This window comes from Dermacentor variabilis, chromosome 6 (genome assembly GCF_050947875.1).
Source record: "Dermacentor variabilis isolate Ectoservices chromosome 6, ASM5094787v1, whole genome shotgun sequence".
NCBI lineage: Eukaryota > Metazoa > Arthropoda > Arachnida > Ixodida > Ixodidae > Dermacentor > Dermacentor variabilis.
In genome coordinates, this window is record NC_134573.1 from 110,879,442 (window position 1) to 110,903,360 (window position 23,919).

General features: G+C 47.1%; 1 protein-coding gene across 1 annotated transcript in view; it reads left to right on the forward strand.

The window, feature by feature from the left end:
* The window catches only part of LOC142585018 (sodium-coupled monocarboxylate transporter 1-like), an 81,588-nt gene extending 57,886 nt beyond the window's left edge, over positions 1-23,702 (forward strand). The window contains exons 14-17 of the mRNA XM_075695452.1: positions 9,888-10,054; positions 12,826-12,923; positions 21,588-21,706; positions 23,610-23,702. Of these exons, the coding sequence (XP_075551567.1) occupies positions 9,888-10,054; positions 12,826-12,923; positions 21,588-21,706; positions 23,610-23,660 (435 nt within the window). The 3' untranslated portion in view covers positions 23,661-23,702. The remainder of the gene's footprint in view (positions 1-9,887; positions 10,055-12,825; positions 12,924-21,587; positions 21,707-23,609) is intronic.
* The last annotated feature ends 217 nt before the right edge of the window (positions 23,703-23,919 follow it).

Consider the following 23,919-nt stretch of genomic DNA (forward strand, 5'->3'; position numbering starts at 1 on the left):
TGACAAAAGACGTAGTTGAAAACTATGTAATCATTCTGACAGCCTTGGGCACACTGAAATATCCGACAAGAGAATTTCACAGGGAGAGATAGGAAGCTCTCCTGTCGGATATTTATATGCGCCCGAGGCTGTCAGAATGATTACATAGTTTTCAACTACGTCTTTTGTTATCGCACGTCTCGTTAGAGCTCCGCTGTCGTCGTTTACAAATTTTTGTAAGGCCCTCACGGCAAGGGTGTTACAGTGCGACAAGAAAACACCCTTAAGGGTGTAAAAATATTTAGAGTGATATATATAGTCGCGGAGAGCCCGCGAAGTCGCGGCGGTCGCTGACTGAAAATCGCGCCATGTAAAACAGCCTTTTGGCGGACGCCGTAGGGACGCGTTGCCGGCGCTGGTGTGCGTCGAAAGCGATCTGCGCCTCGGCCAAAGTGCGAGCTCGCGCGGGCTTCATCTTCAAAGCGATCTGAAATGCTTGCAGAGTGCGCGTAGTGTCGGTAGCTTCCTATGCGCTGTGCCTTCGACGTTTCGTTCGCGTTGAAGCGAAAGATGCGCGGAGGTCAATTGGCTCGCGGCTGCCACCGCGATTCCTAACTCGAGCGTTTTCACAGACAGTTTCCGCTGTTATCGAGCGAGATGCGTTCATGTTTACCTGTGCGCGCGCGACGTCGTGCTGGTTAATTTAGTTAAAACACGTTGACGGGCTAGTTGGTTTGAATACATGATAGAATGTGTAAGCGCGACTGAACAAGGACGTAGAAAGAAGCAGACACGCAAAGGCAGCGCTGTGTCTGTGTGTCTGCTTATATCTACGCCCTCGTTGAGTCACGCTTGCATATCCTATCACTGGTAATTTAGTTAGTAAGCGAAGGTTTACAAGTTTATACGGCCGCTAAAACTGCTATCATTACTTCGTACATTTATCTGCTAATTCGCTATCGGCAATCGGCGCTTCGCCTTCCCGGCGGAACTGGGAATTTTATTTTTTTGAACAAACGCTACGCATCTGTTCATGCGGTAAACACGATACGTAGACGCGTAGCGTTTCGGCATGAACAGATGTGTAGCCGTAGTAAAAAAAAAAAGATAAAGTTCGCAGTTATGCCCGAAACGCGAAGCACCGACTGCTATGCGCAGCGTATCCGGCTGATGCACCACGTACTTGCGAGCCGGCACAATGCACTAAGCGCACATTCATAGCTACACGGTTAAACGCGGGACGGCAAAACGACCGCAACCATTGTTTTGCACTTCCGAAAGGAAGCCTGTCAGGTGTGTCTGTACGCTAAAAGAATAATAAATTATTTTCCAATTGCTGTTAACTTCCTTCACATTCACTGGCACACGTGGGGAACACAAAGCAAGAAACAACATGGCGCTGACCTCATCTAGGTCAATTTTTTTTTCTTAAGAAGAACATTCGAATTTCAGTTAGAAATAGTGGGGCGCGAAGTAAGAACATTCAAAATTACGCTCACACCATTTGCTACCACGGGTGAGATGTGCAGACTCGTTTAAAAAATGCGGAACAGACGACGCACAAAAGCGTGCCTTGACGTGTGCATGTTTTTGTACTTAGCGAACGCAGACTTGGCAGGTGAATTGTCTCGAATCCCATGGCGGTCTGTAGAATGATCAGTTTTGCATATAGTAATCTTAATTTATGCAACTGAATCTATATAGCTGCTCGTGTTTCTTGTTTTTTTTTTATTTTTAGTGTTCACCCTAGTTGGAAGAACTATGCGCAAAGCATTGTTTTCCGAGTCGCAGATGGCGACACGCTGGCGTCTTAAATTTCTGCTGGATGACCAGCCAAAATCAGGATTCATTCCGCTTAAATGTCCAGTTTGCATTTATAAGCTCAGATTCGGTACATCGCGAGAGCAGGCTAGAATAGTTCAACCGGTGGCCTGTTTTCGCACACGTCGTGTAAGTCATCCTGAATATTGTGTGCTGTAATCCCGCAAAAAAGCGTAACCTAGAAAGTGAGTCATTCTGACCATTAAACTCTGCCGCACGTTGTGTGCTCTTGTGCGCTTACCTACAGCAAAACCTCACTGCACGCTCGCACTTTGCGCTGGTACACACACAATCAGGCGTTCATTTCTCTCTTCCGTCTCCTCTTTCAATCCCCTTCCCCCCCAGTCAGGGTAGCTTGGCGGGCTCAGCCAGGTTAACCTTCCCGCCTTTCCCTTATAACTTTCCTCTGTCTCTCTCCGTATATATATATATATATATATATATATATATATATATATATATTAAATGCAGTATTGTTAGATACGGGGCCTTTTCCTGAGCCTCCTTCGAGTTGACCAGACTCCATCGAATCGCGTCACACCTAATTAAGGAGCGCAGAAGCACATCTACCACGTTACCGAGGCGCGGCACGTGCAAACAAATTGGCGTCCCCCACGTCGTGCGCCGCATGTGGAGCTATTTACTGCTTGACTCTTCCCGAAAGTGTAGCGGGAGCCTGGCACGGTTCCAGGTAACATAGGTCCCGAGCAAAGCTGCTTTGCGGCTCTGAAAGGTCGCTCGAGAACAAACTGCCTGGCCCCTCTGAGCGCTTGCAAGCCGCGAGGCAAGACGGCTGCAATGCATCGTGAAGCCCTGGCAGCAATCCCCCCCGTCCGCCTTTGTGACAGCAGTTGCAGACCAGGAAGGAAATACCGCAGACAAGTAATCCCTCGGACAATAGGAGCCCAAGGAGTGATGACCCTCTGAACCGAATGTGACGTGCACTCGCACGGGCGCCTACCATTGGCCGAAAATGACGCCACCTGAGCGGGCTCGCCTATTGGCCGGACGAGACGTGACTTCGAGACACCGAAGGGGCTAAAAGCCAGAGACCGGGAGCAGCAAGAGAGCATTCCTTCATTCATCTCTTTCGAGCTTCTTGCCACGGGCCGCAGCGTCCGAGTTGCTGTCGGCCCGTAATGACTTTATGACTGTTAATTTATTTGTACTCTCACTGTAAATAATGTAAATAAACCTCCAGTTTTCATCCCAAAGTCCTCCTCAACGTCGGCCAACTCCCGCACCCAACGGCAAGGCCCAATATCTGGGGGACAGCAAGTGTGATTGTCCTCCAGATCCAACAACTGATGGCAGCGCTACGGATGAACCTTCATCGAAAGAAATCCTAAGAAACTGGGAACAGCGAAGAAGAAAGATCCTTCGACCCAGAGAGTCCTGAGGAACCCGGAACAGCGAAGAAGAAAGAGCCTTCGTCCAAAGGACTCCCGAGGAACTTGGAACAGCGAAGAAGAGAGAGCCTTCGTCCAAAGTAGTCCTGAGGAACTGGGAACAGCGAAGAATAGCGAGCCTTCGACCCAGAGAGTCCTGGAAACCGGGAAGAGCGGACCGATGAACCAGATGGCAGGGTGCTGTAACCGTAAGTGAGCGCGTGGTTTTTTTTTTCCTTTTGATTCGCCAGACTTCAAATGTGTTTATTTTGATAGTTCTAGGAATTGGGAATTTGTTGCATATTGTGTGTTTGCACAAATTAATTAAGGAAAACAGTTCTAACCACCAGTCAGAGCAGCTGTCATGGATCTTAGAAGGTTGACGAGGTTAGACTTGTTATTGGTGTGCGACGATTTGGGAGTTGAGGCGGACGAACAGTTGAAAAAGCCAGCTATCATAAAGGCGATTCAAGATAGTGGCAATGATGATGAAAGCATTGAGATGGCTTGGGGTGATACTAGAATCACGGGAGCGTGAGCATCGTGAACGTAAGCGTGAGAGTCACGAACGTAAGCAAAAGCACGAGAAAGAGACGGCAGCATTGGAAAGACAGATACAATATTCCGAGCAGTTAAAGGCACAAAGACAACGGCTGTCTGAAAATTCTGTAGGTGGCACAGAGCAAAAAAATGAGGAAGTATCTAGCGGATTTTCGCCAAAAGCCGACGAGAAGAGTAGTGCCTGTGAGATTGGCTGCACATTCATAGGTAAAGGGAAAGGGCTAGCTGCTAACGATGCCTTAGTGGCAACAGAGACCGTTAAAGGCCATAGTGAAAGCGACGAGGTGCTGTGCCAACAGAGCACTGTAGAGACAGCTAGGCCAACTGTGAATGAATTGGCACAGTCACCACGCGTGTGCGTCGCATGTAACGGTAGCGAGGTAGCTAACGAAGCACAGAGTAGTGTTGACCCGACAGACGCGAGCACCCATGTCAGGTCAGACCTGCGTGCCGAAGCGCAGTGCCAGCTGGACTATGCAGTTGAGGGCAGTACGCAGGATTGCGAGCTGCGTAGCTCAAGGGAAGACAACTGCATGGTTCAGGGATCGGAGCCGCTCTCCACCAGTCTAGTTAGCCAAGAGAGGGGCGATTTAGTTAGTAATCATTCGGACTGTGCGGGTAAGAGACCGATCCAGGCCGACGAGATGTGTACCGGCCAGCACGAGGCCCGAGAAGGCGGCATGAGAAAGGCTTCAAAGAGAAAGCGCCGAAAGAAAAAGCGCGGTAAAGACCGAAAGACGGTGAATAATGCAGCGCAGCCAAATTCGGCGACAGACGCAACAAGGAAGGGCGCGAGGAAAAGCAAGGTGCGGTCGTCATTGACGATGTTGGCGCATCAAACACGTTCGAGCCACCGGTCAAAGAGAGACCGAGAAGCATGTTCTGCACGGACAAAGGGCACGGGGCAGTTACGTTCCTCGTCGTTCCGTCGTTCTTTTCAGAGTGCAGCGTGTAGTACAAAGAAGCGCAAGGTGGCAAGACGAGACGAGGTGGTAGGGAGTCGTGACGCGGTCAGTCGAGGTCATGATGAAAGCTTGGTGCCAGGACGCAAATTGGCAGAAGACTGTAACGTCTTGAAGGAGCTGACAGTGTGTCAGCCCTTTTGTTGTTCCTGGGTAGCCAGAATAACTTTCGAACCGCGACCACCTCGAGTACGGCTCAAAAGTATGAGTCAGACGTAAACGTTTGGAACGGGAAGCCAAGGGAGCTTCCGTAGAAGTGAAAGATGTTTTGTTTTATTTTTGAACATTTCAAAATTTTCGCGATTTCAGACTAGAATTTCTTTCAGTATGTAAGGTATGAGCTTTGTGTTTTTGTTCGAGAAGATCCGAGATTGGAAAGATGCGTTTTATGTAAGCATGTAGTTTCGCGAGGTGTTCATTAATGAGTAGATAGGCTTTTTTTGTGTGTGTATGAGTAACCTGAGCGTCAAGGTTATCGGTGAGAGGCCTATGGTAACGCGCATGTATATTAGTTAACCTTCTTTTTTTTTATAAGCGTTTTTGAATTTTCTAAGGTTAAGCGCGTTGATGCTCAGTAAGTGCCTAATTTGCACTGAGAAGCGTCCGTAGTTCCTTTAGCGCGTGTCCTGTGCGGGCGGAAGGAAGCAGAAGGTTTATGACTGGGTTGCTCGTGTGTGTTTAGGGCGGCCGTGTTCTGACTTCTCTAGTTAGCGTGCATGGAACTAGTTATTATAAGACGCATTATTTTAAGGGTTCTGCGGAGTGCGGAAGTCCCGCAAGTTTAATTGTTCGTTTAAGTTACATGTCCTGTATGGACTAGAGAAAGACACGTGAGTAAGCGGGATGGAACGTTTGCGTGCGACGCAAGCACGTGTTCGGAATAGGGACCACAAAGCTAGCGCGATTGTGATTGCGTACCTGTGGAGTTGACCAGACTGTTCAGTGGCACCAGTACGTGCGATAAGTACGCCAATGCGATAGGGTAAGAACAGGCTGTTCATGAACTTAGGCTGCTTAAGTTATGTTTGGGTATTGTTATTTGAGAGCCTTTGGTTAAGTACTGCGTAAATCTTTACTCTTGTGCAGGGCGACGGTCGGGTTTGGTCGAACTCAAGGAGAACGTGAACGTTCGCTTTGGCGGCACGAAATTTTGGGGCAAAATTTGGGATTCCCAGTTGAGTGGCTTGCATTGAAATTTTGATAGGAAGCCAGGTGGATTAACAGCTGATTCCGGGCGTTTCCACGCTGAGTGGTATTGTGTTGCCGGGATCGACTCTTCAGTGCCGGTTGTTGTAAGATGGTTTAACACATTCCAAGGGCGCAGTTGTCGTAGGGAGCAAGGCCACCTTCTTGCTCGCCAGCTATTCTCTTCCTGCCCAGCGGTTGTCAGCACTGGCCAGTCGAGATTTTCCGGGCCATAGAGAAGCTGTTACGATCGGCCTGCAGGGGTACTGCTCTGCAAAGCTATTTCAGCCCGCTGCACGTGCTTCGATCGACCCACGGTGGTGGCGCCCTTCAGAGAACCAGCGAGGATGACAGCACAAACCGACCATCAACATCCTTCAGAGAACTGCGAACTGCAGCAGCGTTAATCCACCATGCGCCTCGTACGGAGAATAGGCGACGGCAGCAGGGCGGGCCACGTTTGGCGTCCCGTGCATTGTTGGTTGATTTGCCGGGTCTTCATAGTCTCTCTGCAGCAAGAAGAGCTTCCCTAACAAAAGGGTGCTTTGCGGAACGTGGGCCCCAGGATTCGTCACAGTCTGCTGACACTCGTGGCGACTGCAGGAGAAAGGCAGCTCTGGAATTTAGAGGCGCCGGCTGGGGTCAGGCGTGACCTCCTGGTTACGGGGACGCGCTCCAACTCGGGTTCTGGGAATGCAAAGTGCGTGTGTGTGTGAGGCCTCCTCCTCCAAGTCGGGTCGACTACGCCCCAACGACTATGGACGGTCCGATTGGACAGCCATTTCCCTCACCTAGGGATTTAGGGAGAACGGAGTGTTTATAAGCGGCTATTTGACGGCTGCTAGTGTGTGCTCGTCAATATATATATATATATATATATATATATATATATATATATATATATATATATATATATATATATATATATATATATATATATATATATATATATATATATATATATATATATGTTGTGTGTGTGTGTGTGCGCGCGCATGTGCTTTGTGCGCGACGCGACGAAAGCCCTTTTATTACTTCAACACACTCATAAATCTAAGCGAGCGTCCAACTTGCCATTGGTAAGACCTCCAAACACCATAAAGCGCCCATAAAACACAACAGAAACGAACATTATTAAATAGCGTATACACGCATATCAGTTCGCGCGGCCATAACTGCGCTTCTGCTTTGCCTAAGCGATACCGGATTGTGTGCAAAAAAAAAGGGGGGGGGGGAGGAGGCTGCGTTACACTTGTCTGACATTGTATATCTGCTTATGTGATACTTACACTGTGTGCGATGGCGTAGTGCCTTGCTAGGTAACCTTATCGCTCATCCATCGCTCGGTACTTCTTTTCTCTAACCTTTCATACCCCTCTCCCCCTTCCGCAGTACAGGGTAGCCAACTGGAGACACGCTTTGGTTAACATCCCTGCCCTTCCTTTGTTTTTTTATATCTCCCTCTCTCTCCTTCGGGACCAAAGTGGTCTTCGTCCGTCGTAACCAGCAATCTTTTTTTATCCTAGGATTGTAGAACCATTTAAGGCATACGCAGGTGAACCTGCCTATGTCTGAAAACGGCAATGGGCCAGGCGGTGCGGCTGTTGTTTTGTTGAACTAAGATGGCGATTTGGGCCCGTTCATGGAAATTTACGATTTCAAAATAGGGCAAAAATAGATATATGCAACGTAATAAATTTATTTCACATCTTGACTTTTTTTTTCTTTTCATTTTTTACGTTTTACGAGAGACTCGAAGTGAAGCAGCGACCCAACTGTAGTAAATTATGGTTTCGTAATTACGGTTTCGTAATTACGGTTTCGGCCCCAAGTGGGAACCTTGTAAACAGTAAGCCCAGTGAAAGAAACGCGGTGTGTTAAAGTGGTATTATTTTGAAATAAATAAATAAATATTTATTTGCTTTGTTTATTACAAGGACAGCGGTGCACGCGGTGAACAAGGCTCCCATGCGGGAGCCGTGACGCGATTCAATTTGCTGTAACTTCCGGTTGGTGCTTCACTTCGCGTCTTTGAACAACATGCACATGTTTGTGTGTTTGCGTCGACGTAAATAGTTGTTTTATTAGTTTTTACTTTGTTTTTTCGCGGTGCTTTTTGATTACTAGCTCCATACCCAGTTCGAAAGTTCTCCGCCAGGAGAACTGTCGCCCGCCCGAAACATTTCACACGATTTTCATCAGGCATAGTGACTTGGCCTGTACAGTAGCGAAATAGCCTATCAGGAAGCAAGTGCGCCCACTCTCTCCACCCGATACACCAAGTAAACCTATACCAACGACTGCTCTGGTCACCGGCGGAGTGACTTAAAGAGAAGAGAATCACTAAATCGTATTACATTGATGAAGACATTCTTTCAAAACTTTGTTCTCGTTATTATCACAATTAGGGGCTGATTATAAGAACAGAGAAAGTAGCAGTTCGATATATTGCAATTCTGGCCGAAATCGGTGATGTCAGCGAGACGTCACAGATTTTTTTAAAAATCGTATTTGGTTCGTTGTAACGCTGCAACAGTTGCCGAAACTTGCTAATTTCAGCCGTTTGCTCTTTTAGAATAAAATGTATCTCATCTTCATTGGAAAAATATTACTAGATCGGAGCAATAAACGCTAAAATACCAATTACATCGCTAAACTACCAATTACATCAATGCGAGCTGGTGCTTGAACTTCAAAGTGGCGTCACCACCAGCGATCGTACTTTCCGTCTTTTAATTCTAGCTACTAAGCTTACCAAGCTTAGCAATTTGCTACCCTAAACGTGGGGAAGGGAAAGAGGAAGTGAAACAAAGAAGACACGAGTCTATAGCGCACCTTCACATGCACTAAGCCAGGTGCAGCATATCTAAAGTCGGGCACTGAAGTCTGTGGCCGTCAGGTACTGTAGAAAAGCTCGAATGGATTTCTGGGCTGATGAGCTGTGGGGCCAGGCTACCAAGACCTTTGCTTCTGTAAATGGCCTAACATCCAGTCTATTGAAGGCACAGTATAGAGAATGGCGTTGTTTATCGAAGCGAGAACAGTGGTACAGATGATCGATGGCTGCTTCCCACTTGCACTTAGCGCAAATGAGTGAGTCCGCCATTCAAGTGCGATAGATGTAGGAATTAGTAAAGGCTACTACTACCCACAGCGGGCACAACAGTGTTACGTCGCGTCATGAAAAAGTTTCTTGGTACTTGCAGTTTCAATGATGGCTTGAGGCTGTGTAATCGACAGTTTGAGTCCTGCGTAGTATGCCGGCGACTCAACCTGATGGTATGCGTGATATTGCGAAGCTCTCTTGCAGCGCCTATGCCCTCGATAAAGGTATAAGGAGTATCGGTGCTCCAACCTAGGCACGTCGGCCAGCGTCATCGGCGAGGTGATTACCAACGATGCCACAATGTCCCGGCAGCCACTGAAAGATTGTCATCTCCTCGTTCAGAAACGCAATGCCAAATTTCGTTGATATGGGACACCAGTTGGTCGTAATTTCCACGTCGTAAATTTCGTACGCTTTAGAGGGATGCTTTCGATTCACGAAATATTGCCCCTCTGCTAGGCGGTTTTTTTTTCGATGTATTCCACAGCATCACGAAGAGCGGCCAAGTTCGGAAACTGTTAGATGTTGTGACGCGTGAACTCTTAAACTTGATGACAACCGATAAAAACGCTATAATAATGGCACACTTCGGACTTCCCGAAACCGAACCGTCCATTTAAACGTGGATTCGGTTACCGCACGAACTATGCAAAAGCTCCGATGTGATCTGCTCGAAAGCCGCGGAGGTCACGCTATCCTTCTTCGCAATTCCTGGAACAGCAAGGTACACCTGAGGCTTTTTTTCAAGCACCAACAGAGGGGATGGCGTTCTTGTTGCGGGCTAGTATCTCGATGACAAAGAGCGCTGGTCAGCCGCAACCTATCAGGAAAACGCTGCCTCGGGAACGTGCACGCGTCAGCGCACTATATACGCACTGTATGCAGGGTGCCATCACGGGAATCGTGGTGGCCATGGCCACGTCCTGGTGGCTGGCCCTTGGCTCCATCGTGTACCCGCGCGACGCGGACGACCTGCCCACGTCCACCACCGGGTGCACCGAGTTCAACCAGACCCTCACGGCCGGCTCCTACGACCCTCCGCCGTTACCGAGGTGAGCGGGTGGCACGGTGCGGGCGCCGAGCTCGTCGATGAGTGCGTCGTTGAGCTTCCGAGTGGCTCGCTCGGTAAGCGAGCCACGTCCCGCGCAGCCGCAGCCATAGGTCTGTATACACGCAAACGCTGCGCCGAGATGCGCGTATACGGCGTTTATCCGGTACCGTTTTTGCGAAGAGATAAGCAAAACAACGTCTACGTGCTCGTTTTCAAGTTTTTACGAACTGGCGGCGCAGTCTAGGCCGGTTATAACGAACAGGTTTGCCCGCTTGAAATACTTCTATATATCGAGTTAGCAGTTATATTCAAACTCGCGTATAACAGCTGAAAATAAGCTCTGTGGCGCATTCGTTTACATACGCATCAGTTGCCTCCTGGAGTGCAGAAAACAAGCAAGGAAAAAATCCAGTTCTTGAAACGCAGAACTGCGCTTAATATATTGAGTAATTGATTGTGCCCTTGAACATCTTCTAAGCGTCTCTATAAGAATGGCGTTCTCGAGGCGCGTGATTGTCAACGACCCGCTCCAATATACTTCTCTCAGTGTCACTGCAGCACAGGCACAGCACATCCGCTGCGGAAAGTGCATCGCGAAGCGCCGCGAAATGCAAACGTACTTATGGCGCTGCATGGTAACGGCCACGCCGAATTAGTTACTCCCATTGCCCAGCTCCTTATGACATAGTTATTTTACGCGTGTATCGGTCAGCACGTTTTAAGTATCCGGTATAGAAAATATTATCCGCGTTCATTATAACCGCGTTCGACTACATACGGTGACGCAGCGCCAATTTCGTGGGTTCTAGGCGAGCGCGACCACGATTCTGTACACAAGGTCGCTCTAACGACAGCAAAACCAAAGCATCAGATTGCTTTAGTAGGCGAGAAAGGTAGCTGATCTCTAAGGAACGATCGTGAACACTACCTTCAAAGACGCTGTGATCAGGTGGTTGCGCAAGAGTAGCAGTTTGTGGTTTGTTCGCGCATTCAACCCTTCCACTACAACAACATTTCAGCACGAACAAAACAACCTGTACTCATATATATGGTAATCGGGGCGTGGAAGTTGTCGTCGATTTGTAGTTACGACTCAGTCTGTGACGTTCAGGGGGTTAAAAGAAGTGTCGGGGCCTCTCTCCACGTATTGGCATTCTTTATGCTGTAGCATATGAGAGGGCCTACACGTTTGCGTCCGTTTCGCGTTTAACGTTCACAGGTGACTTCAGGAACCACATCCCCTGATACCGACGTGTAATGGACCGTCTTCTGGACCAGCCAGGTGGTCATAAACTCTTATCACTTCTTATATACTCTGTCGGACATTATATAACCGCATCTGCGGTATCAGTTTCTAGTGCTACAGTTTATATGCGTTACCGCCTTTCGCGTTAACGTGGAAACCTATCTTTCTTTTTTAACTCTTTCACTTCATATCGTTGTTCTCACCCACGAAAAGGTGCAACTAACTTGATGTGCAACTGCGTATGCTAAACAGATATTGAGCAAGTTCAAACTAGTGGGTGCATGTCACACACCTGCGTGAGGCAGGCCTCGACGCCAGCTATTTCTGCAGCGCCTAGCTGGTTCTTTGAATTGAAGTTTACTTTTTAAGTAAGTTTAAGTTTTAAGTTGACTTTAAGTAAGATGGAACAGAAGCAAAAGGCGAATTGGTATGACAGGACATCAGCTGCGCTACAATACTGTTGAGAATGATTCACAAAACAAGATTATGAAACATTGGCAGTACACATTATACGCGAAGGGCAAATGCCTGTTACATTGCACATAATATTGGTTAATTACGAACATGAGAAGTGGAAACTTATAAGTATTAAGTAAAAATAACATAACAATAGTAAACGTAGCACATCAGCATCCGTAAACAGGAGTAGCAATTGTGTGGAGTACAAGTGAGTGAAAACAGTGACGACATTTACTTTCACGCCACAGCAATCAAAACAAGGTACCGAATACAACGCTTGCAGTTATACAATGCTACATAGCTGCAGTCACAGTTGTACTAAGTTGTTGCCGATCATTCTCTCTTACATATCCTTGTTAAATTTTCGCATAGCAGGAGGAGCATAGAAAGATAAATGGTATAAATGGTCAATACTGCGGAATTATTATTTGTGACCCTCACGTTTTGCGTGTGGTTACTTAAATAACTTTTTCAAGATATCTTACACAAGCCCTCGCACGCCATAACAATTTAACTTACTTAAACATTTCACGTTGAACATAATCAAAGACCTTAGGATGTCCAAAGGCATTTGAATGTGCTCAACATGAAATCCTTTAACTTTAAAGCTTCAGTCACACTAGTAAAGCTTATTCCAGTCGCCAGTCATGCCGGCGACCAGAAAATCTACGTGGCGCGACCGAAAAAAAATTCTCTCCGCGCCGATCGGTCCTACAGCGATTTTCGTCGCCGGAAAAAAAAGAAAGCGTCTCTTGACGCAAGCCAATCAAAATGCGAGCCTTTTGCCTTGCTGGCTCGCTGTGAAAGCTGTGCTTCCCAATTAAGTAGATGCGTGGAATCTGCGTAATTTTTTTTATACACACATGTACTACCGAATACTGCGAGAAGTGACTTTGAGAGCTTCCGTCAACGCACAGCGCGTCCCGCGAGAGCTGGCGGAGGACAATGAACATTTGGCCGCGCGTGACGAGAGCTCGATCCAGTGTGAACGCGCGCCCTTCGACGTTGCGTTTTCATGCAAAGTGCGAACGTTGTAGCATTTTTTATTATTACTTTTCTGCACGCAGTGGAATCTTCCAGTTCTACCACATCTCGTTCATCTGGATCGGCATCGTCGGCTTCCTCACGCACATGGTGGTGTCGCTAGCCGTGAGCCTCGTATTCGGTGAGTCCATCGGCGATGACCCCCGTGCGCGAAGGGAGATAATGAAGATTGTTGCAGCAGGCACGTACCCAGGATTTTTTTTTTTTCGCAGAGGGGAGGGGTGGGTAACTTTTCTATGCAAATGAGGGGGGATGTACTTTTAGCAGTACAGACGTTAACAATTCCCACCGTTCGCTATATATAAAGGCGCATAAACCCGCAAAAGAGAAATCAAATAAGGTGTATCTCACAAGTACGCCTGTGATATACACGTATATCCTTTACTTGGCAAACCAGAAACCACATCAAATTGGCTCGCGCAGGAAATAAAGCGTAAAATGAAGATTTCTTGTAGTGTTTTTTTTAAGTAGCTCTGCAACAATATCGAGAAAGATATATTTGCGGAACAATCACACTTCTTTTGTATCCCACGTTTACTGCTCTACCAAGTTAGGCCCCAAAACCGAGTCGTATTGTAATTTGAGAAGTTGCGTAATGAAGCGTGGCCGCCAGTACCGTACAACCGCGAAGAGTGCAGGACGCTGCGGTTCTAGACGTACTGCGCCCATCGCGGAAGGTTAGAAAAACACCCACATAGGCACAGCAGAGCAGTGGCTACGTCAGACGTACGGCTCTATTGATAATTGTAGAAGCGTCATTCAATACACAGGGAACCATCCTCCCCTTCTGGCGGCGTTTTCTCTACTTCCTTCTTAAATAAAAATATTTTCACGCATAAATATTTTCACAAACGACAGTTAAATTGGTTAATTTTTGTTTTCCTTCCTGTTTGGCTGTTGCCTCGGCTCTCTCTCTTAGTAGATCATCTAATTTTTAAACGTCTTGCGACTCTTGTTTCCCGTTTCCGATTTCGCGCGAAAAGTGTTGTACAATTAGGGCAAAAAACACCAGACGAGGTAACGGGTATCATTCATGCTGCTTATGGGTTCAACGGTTATTGCAGGGTTTGATTGAAACGTTGAATTTTGGGGGGATGGCTGTGAAACGTAGATCTTTGAAAAGATATCAGTGGGGCCTTTCCAGCGGCAGCACCTTGACATTTCGAAACAAACATCGAAATAATGAGAAAGGCGAAAGCCAGCGCCGCCTCTATTTTTTTCAATGCCAGCCAGATGCCAGCGATCCGATCGTTCACCACCCTCTCCTATCGTCCTTTCCTGCTCTCTCCCTTGTCGGCTTGCGTTCGCGCCAGCTTTACGGTCGTGGGGGAGAGTACCATCTGGGCGGCGCCTCACAGCGGAAGTCGGAGGAGGACTGACAGACGCGTGATAACCTGACACCTGACAGATGCAGGGACGGAGCGTCTGCCACTTCTCATCGGGAATGGCAGCGGCGCGCGCTGAGATGGCCGCGTTACGTAAGCAGGCGTACCTACATTAGTCGTACCGTCTGGGTAGCGTCGCATCGTGGCAACTCACTGAACTAAGGCGCAACAACGGCTACCGTTGGGAAGCGAGCGATTGCACTGGCATTGAAAAAATAGAGGAGGCGTTGGCGAAAACATTGCGCTATTCTTCAGCTGGGAGAATATCAATCTCTTTCACGCCATCAATTCAGTGTCCTTTCCCTTGACCCGATCAGCAATCGCTTCCATGCCTCGGCCATAATAATGCTGTAACAGCAGCCCAGTGTTGACAGCCGAATAGCTGTGTAGTCTCAAGATTGATTTGGTGACGCTTAAGCGGAACGAACCAAAGAACTCGGTGTCTCGGAGGGAGAAACGATCTACGCGAGCCAAACGTCGTGATCGGCACGGACATCCGGGCCGCGACGCGCCATGAAGGCGGATGCGATCATGGGGCTGACGCCTCGATGGGATCGTCCTCTCTCTCGCTTGGGAGCGCCAGGCAGACGCATGACTCCTCGCCAGCAGAACGGCACACATCGCAGGGGACGCTTTCCCACCAGACGCGCTACGGCGCAGCGATCACGTCAGAGGCGTCCCGCATCGGACGCTGCACCTAGGAATCGCGCTGTGAGCGGAAAGAGGAGCTACGTCGCCTAAACATGAGGGCTCGAGTGACGCACGCTGGAAGTTGGACGGGGAGAGAGCGAGAAGACTTTTTAAACGCAAGGGTATTGAGGCATCCTGGCACCGGTCCCCGCACGGCCCCAATGCGCTCAAACGAGGCGAAGGGGAGAAGCGGGCGAGTGGCGCGCCAACTGTCGGGGCAGCGCCGTACATTACGAGAAGGGGGTCTTCTGTGTTTGTCGCAAGATGGCTCTGCGTGTGCGCCAAGCGTAGAAGAAATGTAGCGGAAACGTACTACGCTACTCGTTTAACTGCGACTTCTGTAATTTACATGCTCATAATTACCGGTATACACCGCAGTATAACTTTCTACGGCACGTTTCTAAGGCAAAACCGCATTCACTAGAGGCGCTTTTGTCACGCTTTGAACCACTGAACTGATGGCTGAGTGGTAGCATCTCCGTCTCACACTCCGGAGACCCTGGTTCGATTTCCACTCAGCCCATCTTGCAAGTTGTTTTTATTTATAAATTGCCTTCCGGCATTTTTCGCTCACGGCCAACGCCGACGACACCGGATTTTCTGCGACACGAGCTCCTTATTGCTGTCACGTTAAAACAAAGATGATAGGGAAAGAGAGGAGGGGAGGAAAGAATGAAATCAGCGGTGAGTTCAGGAACAGGGGAGTGCAAGCGAAGCTAAGGATCCACGGCTCTTCGTTGTCGTAACGCCTCGGCTTCACGCTCCCTCACGGCGAGATCGGCACGTCGACGACAAGCCCTTTCTCGAGCGAGTTCCCGGCGGCGTTCATGAAACGCCCCCTGCTCTTCGACAGAACGATCCATCTCCCCAGCCTCCCCATCTGATTGCCCGGCGTGAACTGGCGGGAAACGGCGGGCAAGGTTGATCCAAACAGGTCGCGAAGCTTCGGGCGAAAAGCGGTTCAGTACAGATTGTCACCGACATCAGCAAGGGGGGGTTATGGGAGCAGCGATTGAAGCACGACTATGTTTGGAGGGAACAAACATTTGGAAAGAAAAAAGCGTTTAATTCAAGCGAGACACAGTTACATTCATTCAACGAAAATAATATTCCTGGTCAATTTTATATATTCGTGACGAGTTAATAAAATACAAGTTTATTCAATTTTATTATTATTAATAAATGCATTTTCTTTCGACGCCCATCGTTAGAGGGGGGCGTTGACGCCACTATCACTCGAAATGCAATGCACGTCTTGAAATGGGCAGAAAGGTGCACTCGTAAAGTTCGCCTGCTGAAATACGCCCCCCTCACAGTTTGTGCTTTCTTGCTTGTTGAAGTTTGTCTGAATTTGGTGACGCGGGTAGCTTTCTCGCTTCTTAATCTGTTCAGTCAAAGGTAGTGAGTTACGACCGCCAGATAATTTTGTCGTTTTCGTGCGACTGCGCCAGCCGACGAGCTTGGCGTACGACGATAGGATCAGCACTCTGCACCTAAAGCTTTCGTCGGCCTCCAAAGAATTATGTTCTGTGCAGGGGTGCGAAAATCGACAACCGTACGGCTGGCTTTTCCTGCATCGCTCTCCGCGCTGAAAGCTCGAAACGCCAATCAAGTCGAATGGCGGGGCATTTGAATATATAGCTCCAAAAGCAGGCCAAAAACAAAAAACAAATTTCGCGCATTCGAAAACAAAATGAGGTCACTTCTGCTTTTAACGAACATGGCGTCACATTATCTTTCTTCCGCCGGAAGTGTTCCCACCACATACAGATGGCGCTAAGCCCCATGAAACGCCGATGGACCGCCATGTTTTGAACGTATGGGCTCCTATGGAAGCTTCGCTACCAGGTACATTTACCTTGCGGCGGGCGCGACATGGCGCGCGGCGAGCAAACACGTGATCACGCCCTTTCCCTCCTCTGAATGAAGGGGACTCGCGCTTTGCGCTGCGTTTATTTCTTCACGCATATAAAGCTCCGCGTTAAGAGGAAGCTTTAGCTCGGGTGCTCCTATCTAAATACACGTAAAAGCAGAATTCGTTTTTCTCGGCAACCACAGCACCAAATTTGACGAGGTTTGTTGCATTTAAAAGAAAAACTTAAAATCTAGTGACTGTTGGTTTCGGATTTTTGATTTAGGTCGTCAATTTTTTATTAAATATTGGCAGAAATTGAAAATTTTCAAAAAACGAAACTATCAAGTTTACAACTCTGTAACTCAGCAACGAAAACTGATAATACAATTCAGTGAACTGCATCTAATAGTACATCTAAAGCGGACAAAATTGATTGGTTACACAGGAATGTCAAAAAATATAGTAAAATGGAAATATGGGTTTTGCAGAACCCTTGTAAACAACGTAACAAATTCACGTACGATATAAAATGACGTATCGAATTTGTCCGCTTTCAATGATCTGATGGATCTCGTTTACAGAACCGCAATATCTGCTCTTGAAGCAGAGTTATGAATTTGTAAACTTCGTGCTTCTATTTTTTTCAAACTTTCGAATTTTTGAAAATCTCTTTAACAAAATTCAGGATCTAAATAGAAATTCCGCGACCAACAGTCACTAGAATTTCACTTTCCCTCTCAAATGCAACAAATTTCATTAAAATCGGTCCAGGGGTTATCTCAGAAAAACGTTTTTGCCTTTTTACATGTATTAGAATAGGCCGCGTCAGAGTTGGGCCCGAGCTAAAGCTTCCTCTTAAGAGGAAGCTTTAGCTCGGGCCCAACTCCGACGCGGCCTATTCAAATACATGTAAAACGCAAAAACGTTTTTATGAGATAACCCCTGGACCGATTTTGATGAAATTTGTCGCATTTGAAAGATAAAGTTAAATTCTAGTGACTGTTGGAAGCGGAATTTCGATTTAGGGCTTGAATTTTCTTAAAACAATTTTCAAATATTTGACCGTTTGAAAAAAATAGAAGCACGAAGTTTATAAATTCATAGCTCTGCATCAAGAACCGATATCGCGGTTCTGTAAACGGCATCCAGTAGATCATTCAAAGCGGACAAATTTAATATGTCATTTTACATCTTACGTGAATTTGTTGCGTTGGTTACAACGGTTTTGCAAAAGTTGTATTTCTCTATGATTAAATTTTTTTTATATTCATGTGTAACATATCAATTTTGTCCGCTTTAGATGTACTATTAGATGCAATTCACAGAATTGTATTATCATTTTTAGTGGTTAAGTTACAGAGTTGTAAACTTGATAGTTTCGTTTTGGGAAAATTTTCGATTTTTGCCAATTTTTAATAAAAAATTGACGATCTAACTCAGAAATTCGAAACAAACAGTCACTAGATTTTAAGTTTGTCTTTTATTTGCAACAAACATCGTCAAATTTGGTGCAGTGGTTGCCGAGAAAAACGAATTCTCCTTTTACATGTATTTAGATAGGAGCACTTGAGCTAAAGCTTCCTCTTAAAGGACGCGTATGGTGAAACAACAGTGGCTGAATCGGTTAGCGTGGTAATGTTTTTTTTTTTTCAATTCCACTCGACCGCAGTACACTCATTTTCAGCAGGACAGTCACGCCAGACTGGGTAGAATAGGTAGGTGTCTTAGCTGGCCTAGTCCCTTTGTGCACAGCGTACGAGGTCCAACCCATTCAATTTAGTGACCATTGTTTGGTAATTGCCGCATTTGGAAGAAGGCAGGCAGAAAGCCGATTGAACTGGAACCTGTGGAAGTTTAATATGAAGTTTCTGGATGACGAAGGCTTTGTTAGCGTTGTAACGGAAGAATTGGAGAAGCTGCTCGCAGCACAGCCAACTAGCCTGGTAGCTGAATGGGAAGAATTTAAACAGCGGGTGAAAATGACAGCCATCGAAAAAAGTAGCTTCCTTAAGTATAATCAGAAGGAAACTGAAAGAAAACTGCGCGAGAAACTAGAATTCTTGATTAGCATTGAAAGCATCGAGGCAGGCATATTGGTCAAGGAATTAAGGGACGTTAAAAGTCCACTGGAAGGAATCGATGCCGAGAAGTACAAAGCGAGACGTGCGAAAAGTATGAAACGTGCGCTATCGGACGAAAAAAGATACGCGTGGCGGAAGGAAATCCGTTAGATAGCTTACGGGAAAGAAATCACGTCGGAAAGAAATCACTCCGCACATGTGAAAACATGCGCGGAGCAGTGACTGAGTATCTGCGAGAAGGTGGGCTCTCGCACAGGTTGTTAAACGTGCGGTTTTCGCAACAGTACTTGTGCAACGTTAGCAAGAAGAAACTATATAAGGATCTTGCGGAAAACGTGCTTCCAGTAAATTTGCGCCGTTTACCACATCGTGCGGACCCAGGAATGGATGTGCTAAATAGAGTAAAGAAAATACTAGTATCACCTTCAGTTAAAGGTTTCTTTTTTCAATAACACACCAACACAGTTGCCGTTAAGACCTGGCTTGGAGGTAAAGGCATCTTCGTACCCTGGACAACTAACTGTTAGTTATGCAAGAAACCCGAAACAATCGAACATGTATTCCTAGCCTGTTGGGGCCCGATCATTCACAGGGATCTACTCCAGTGCGCATTAAAGAAGCAGTTACCCCTTGACCTATATGGTATATGATTCGTACCAGGCGACATACCGTATGATCTAATTATGATCCTGAGCCTCCACGCTTTCTGGAAAACGAGAACGGAATTTGTGCATGCAACCCACTTGTTCGTCCTGTTCGCGACGGTTCATTAAAACAGTGGTATGTCTGAAACCAGTTTATCGTGCCCTCTCTGATCCACCAGAATGGATATTTGTACTTGATGATTTGATATCGTTAAAAAAATTTTAACTACGCATTAGCCAAAGTGCGGGTGGCACGTTTCATGCCTTGCAACCCGTGACTATAAATGACAAAGTCGCCAATATATGGAAAAAGAGTGGCTGAATCGGTTAGCGTGTGGTCTCTCAACCCAGAGGTCGGTGGTTCGAATCCACAGCCCCACAAACAATTTTTATTTTAGCGCCACATGAGTTTTTTTTTTTTTCGTATGGCCTCGCCGACGCCGACACGAGTGAGGCAATACAATCTTCGCTTGAATACAGTTCGTCTGGATAGCGTGGCGTTTTCCCATTGGAGGAGAGCATGACATTGCTGCCATTGTTCTTATCGGTACAACTGCGAATGTAAACTGTAGTGCTCTACGCAGACGTGTAAGCTGGCTTTCCTGCAGTGCGCCTTCGACACTCACGGACGAATCAGTGAGAGAGAGAAAGTTCCGCCCTAAAAATCCGACGTCTGTAGCAGCGAAACAGCACCTAAAGTCCCACTGGCTGCTACGCCACGCCGCGAGCGCGGCTCGGGGGAGCGCAGCGGTCGAAAGGGAGCACCTGCTGCCGCAGTAGTGAGCCAGTTGTTGCCCGAGGGGAAGGAGGCATTGCCGCGACACCACCCCGCTCTCGGAAGCCTGTGTTATCCGCACGCTCCTTGTCCGCGCAAGCTTCCCACTGCGTTCTAACTGCGCCTCGGTCACGTCAATCAAAATGCGCCAAGCGTCTCAACGCACTCGCTCGCCCGCGAGGAGATCACAACTCGACGGTCCGCTCAGCGGCGCTCAATTGGATAGCAATGCCTTCGTATTCTCAACACGCAAGAAGTGCCTATAAGTGTCCTCAGACTTTAACGCGACAGCGTTAAGGGCCGTGTGTCGCAGAAAATCCGGTGTTGGTGCCGGCGCCAGCGTCGGCAGAGCTGTCCGGGAGCAAAAACCTCTGTATATATTTAGATATTATGTACATGCTAGATATATGCTCTAGATACATGTACATGCATATGTACATAATATATGTACATGTATATGTTCCTTGTTATGTGGCATGCGGTATACGCGGGCTGTATTGCCATTACATAGCTAATGTTGCTCGTACCTTGTCTTACGTTCTTGAAAAACTTATTCCTCGCAATATATTTAGTTAACGCCCTCGCCAGCCTCTCGGCTCCCGCCTAACGAAAACGCCTACACCGGTGTACGACAAAATTATATCGCTGAAAAAAAAATGAGATGAAATGAAACACACCTCGACACCAGAAAAATAACGCGCTGCTTTAAAGACAGGTATACAGTATCCAAGATCATATAAAGCAGGTTTATTTGTTCCTGTTCGTCCAATAACTGCTGAGGAACAAGAAGGTACAAGCAACACCAAAAGCCACGTTCCCCAAAACACAGTTGAGAAATTGAGACTGCCCATTTTCTTCTATAACACCGTACACACAAACCACACAGAAACATACTAACTCTGCAGAAACGATAGCAGTGCGAAGTTACAACGCCACAAATATATATTTGGCACGCGTACTTGCTTGTCGTTTTCCGGTGACAGCATTTCACCGGCCAACAAATGTTAAACGTTATCGCTCAGCGCAAGACTCGCCTTTCCGTATCGAAAGCTTCTCAAATGTTAACCCGGGTTCTTTCTGTTGGCTATGTTTTTCGCCGAGCCTCGTGTGGTCAGACTGGGCGCGCGACACCAATAGCGGCGCCCATTCTAGACCTTACGCGAGCGCCAGCGATTTCGCTGGCGCTCGCGTAAGTTTATTAGTTGGTCAAGGGTGCTCTCATCCACTGGCTACTTTCATCCCTGTGTCAATATGTGCAACCCTTTCGAGAACTATCGCTCAAAGACCGCATCGTAGATAAGTCAACGACCTAATGCTAATAATGATCGCTCACGCTATTTTGTACCGGCTCGCAGAACGCAACGAGAAGGAGGAAGTGAACCCCAAGTACATCTGCCCGTTCGTTCGGCAGTACATGAGCAACTATGTCAAGAAGGGCACCGACAACGTACTCAAGGAGCCTCTCCCAACAACGGCAAGTATAAACGCGTGAACGTAAAGCGAGATTTACAGAACTGCGGCGTAAATTCGTTTTCGCGCGTTTCGTTTCGTGAAGGCACACTTGCTTGGCCTGCATTAGAATCGCATTTCTGCCATCCAGCTTCCCTTGCCGAGAAAAACTCCCTCCCATGTTCGCCGAGACAATCACTTTACATGCTTAGCCCGACGGATGTGTGTTTGCCACGGCAGCCTTTGGTTGTCACCGACTGCGCCAGTTCAACCGTGTCCCTTACACATTTACGAAAAAGAAAAATCTATTTTTGTGAATAACGGGTCCCGAATTTCTCCGTTCTCTGCATGCGCAGCGACTAAGTGCAGGGTGAAGCCTTTCGGGATTGAGCAGTAGGCGCACCAATTACAGCTTTTGCAGCCCAAGAACGATGTGCTGGCGCTTTGTTTTGCTTGCGCATTCCTGCTTTTGTAGGAAATGACCACTTGTTTCATAATTCTAAACTCCGTTTGCAATATTTCTGGCAGTCCCACAACGGAGCATGTTGGCACCCCTCTTGGCCACAGAGTGGACTTGCTCTATATATCGGAGTGCGAGAACGCTGTAACCTCGAGTTGAATATTAAACGGGCTGTTCCTTCCGCCTTCGTTTTCTTTAAGACGTGTACTTGTAAGCACTGGCAACGACGAATAATCGCTTTCTTCTTTTTTTTTTTTTGCAATGTTAGTCCACGAAGTTCTGTCCGCATCATTACTTAACATATAAAAGCTAGCGAGGTTCGAACTAACCCAGTGTTCACCGCTGGTATACGGATAACGGCGCTCCCCCTTACGTCGCACCATAACACGCTAACATGGCCCGGTTGGTACATGCCTGTTTCGTTATTTATTATCGTTTGTTTTAAATACGCATGCATTTAACAGGAAAGGGGAAGCGAGGAGCTGGCTGGCAACTGCCACCGGAACGGACACCTGCCTACTCTTCAGAAAGGAGGACAACGGGAAAGGAGAAAACAACGGGACGTGACCGAAACAGTTTTTCGTCTGTCTCCGTCACGCCCCGTTGTTTGCACTGTTGATCGTTTTCTTCGGACGTTACGCCACATGAAGATCTCGAGACCTGTTACTTGCTGGGCTCCACAGAAGCAGCGCATACTTGAGTTTCGGTACTTGCCGGTAAATTTCTGTGGCAAGGAATGCAAAAGCTACAAGGGCGCGCAACTTCTGCAACGTATATTACTGCGCCAAATAGTGCGGCGCAGTTTGACCAAGGAGGTCTTTCGCCACCATGTACAGTGTGCCGACAGTGTAACAATAACGATACAATAACAATACAGTGTGTGGACAGTGTAACAATAACGAAATCGCATATGAGGCAACTATATGTTCGTTATCTCAGCTATTCGTCATGCGCGTGTATTAGTTGCGTGCTGATATTGGCGAGAAACATTTCATTTACATAGGTATAGCGGATAATTCGTAATAGGCGGGTGTTTTAAACGTTCAGTTTGACAGCGCTATCTGTTTCGGTTTCTTGCAGCACATACTGAATCACCATAGCTTTTTACTGGCGCTTGTTTCGCATTCACTGAAACGGCGGAATAGTAGAGCAAATTAACTAAAATTCAAACGCAACACTGACGGCTGTGTTTTATGTCTCATTTTATTGTGAGTTGTAGCAAGTGAAACGCTTATTTATTTGTTTCGAAGCTCAAACAAATGTGAGTGAGCTAGACTGCGGGACTATATTCGGGAGCGCTATCAGGCGTGAGCTTTGCGTACGTGGCTACTCTTTCATTGCCACAGAAAGTTGTCCGAGAGTATAGCACTCCACTTACCGTATTTATCGTGGCACACAAATGGCCGCTTGGTTACGCAATGTACGTTTGCAAGACCTGACGTCTTTCTTTCTTTATTTTCCTCCACAGAACGGAGTGTCACCGACAGAACTCAAGCGGCTGATGTCAGAGGACCAATAAAAATTTTTGAAAAGAAAAATAGCCGCACCGGCTACATCACGTTTCACGGCTCGGTTACTTGTACATTGCCCGTCGTTGTTGACAACCAAGTCAATTCACGGTTGCGCTAGAAGACTGAAATGCTGTTCGAAATGATGTAAGTCACATATTAGTTAAAAGAAGGAAAAAAAACAGCGTCGAATTCCGTCCGCGAAAGGCAACAAGTCTCAAATTCGCTTTCACGAGAACGAAGTAAAAAAATCACCTGTCAAAGGAATTC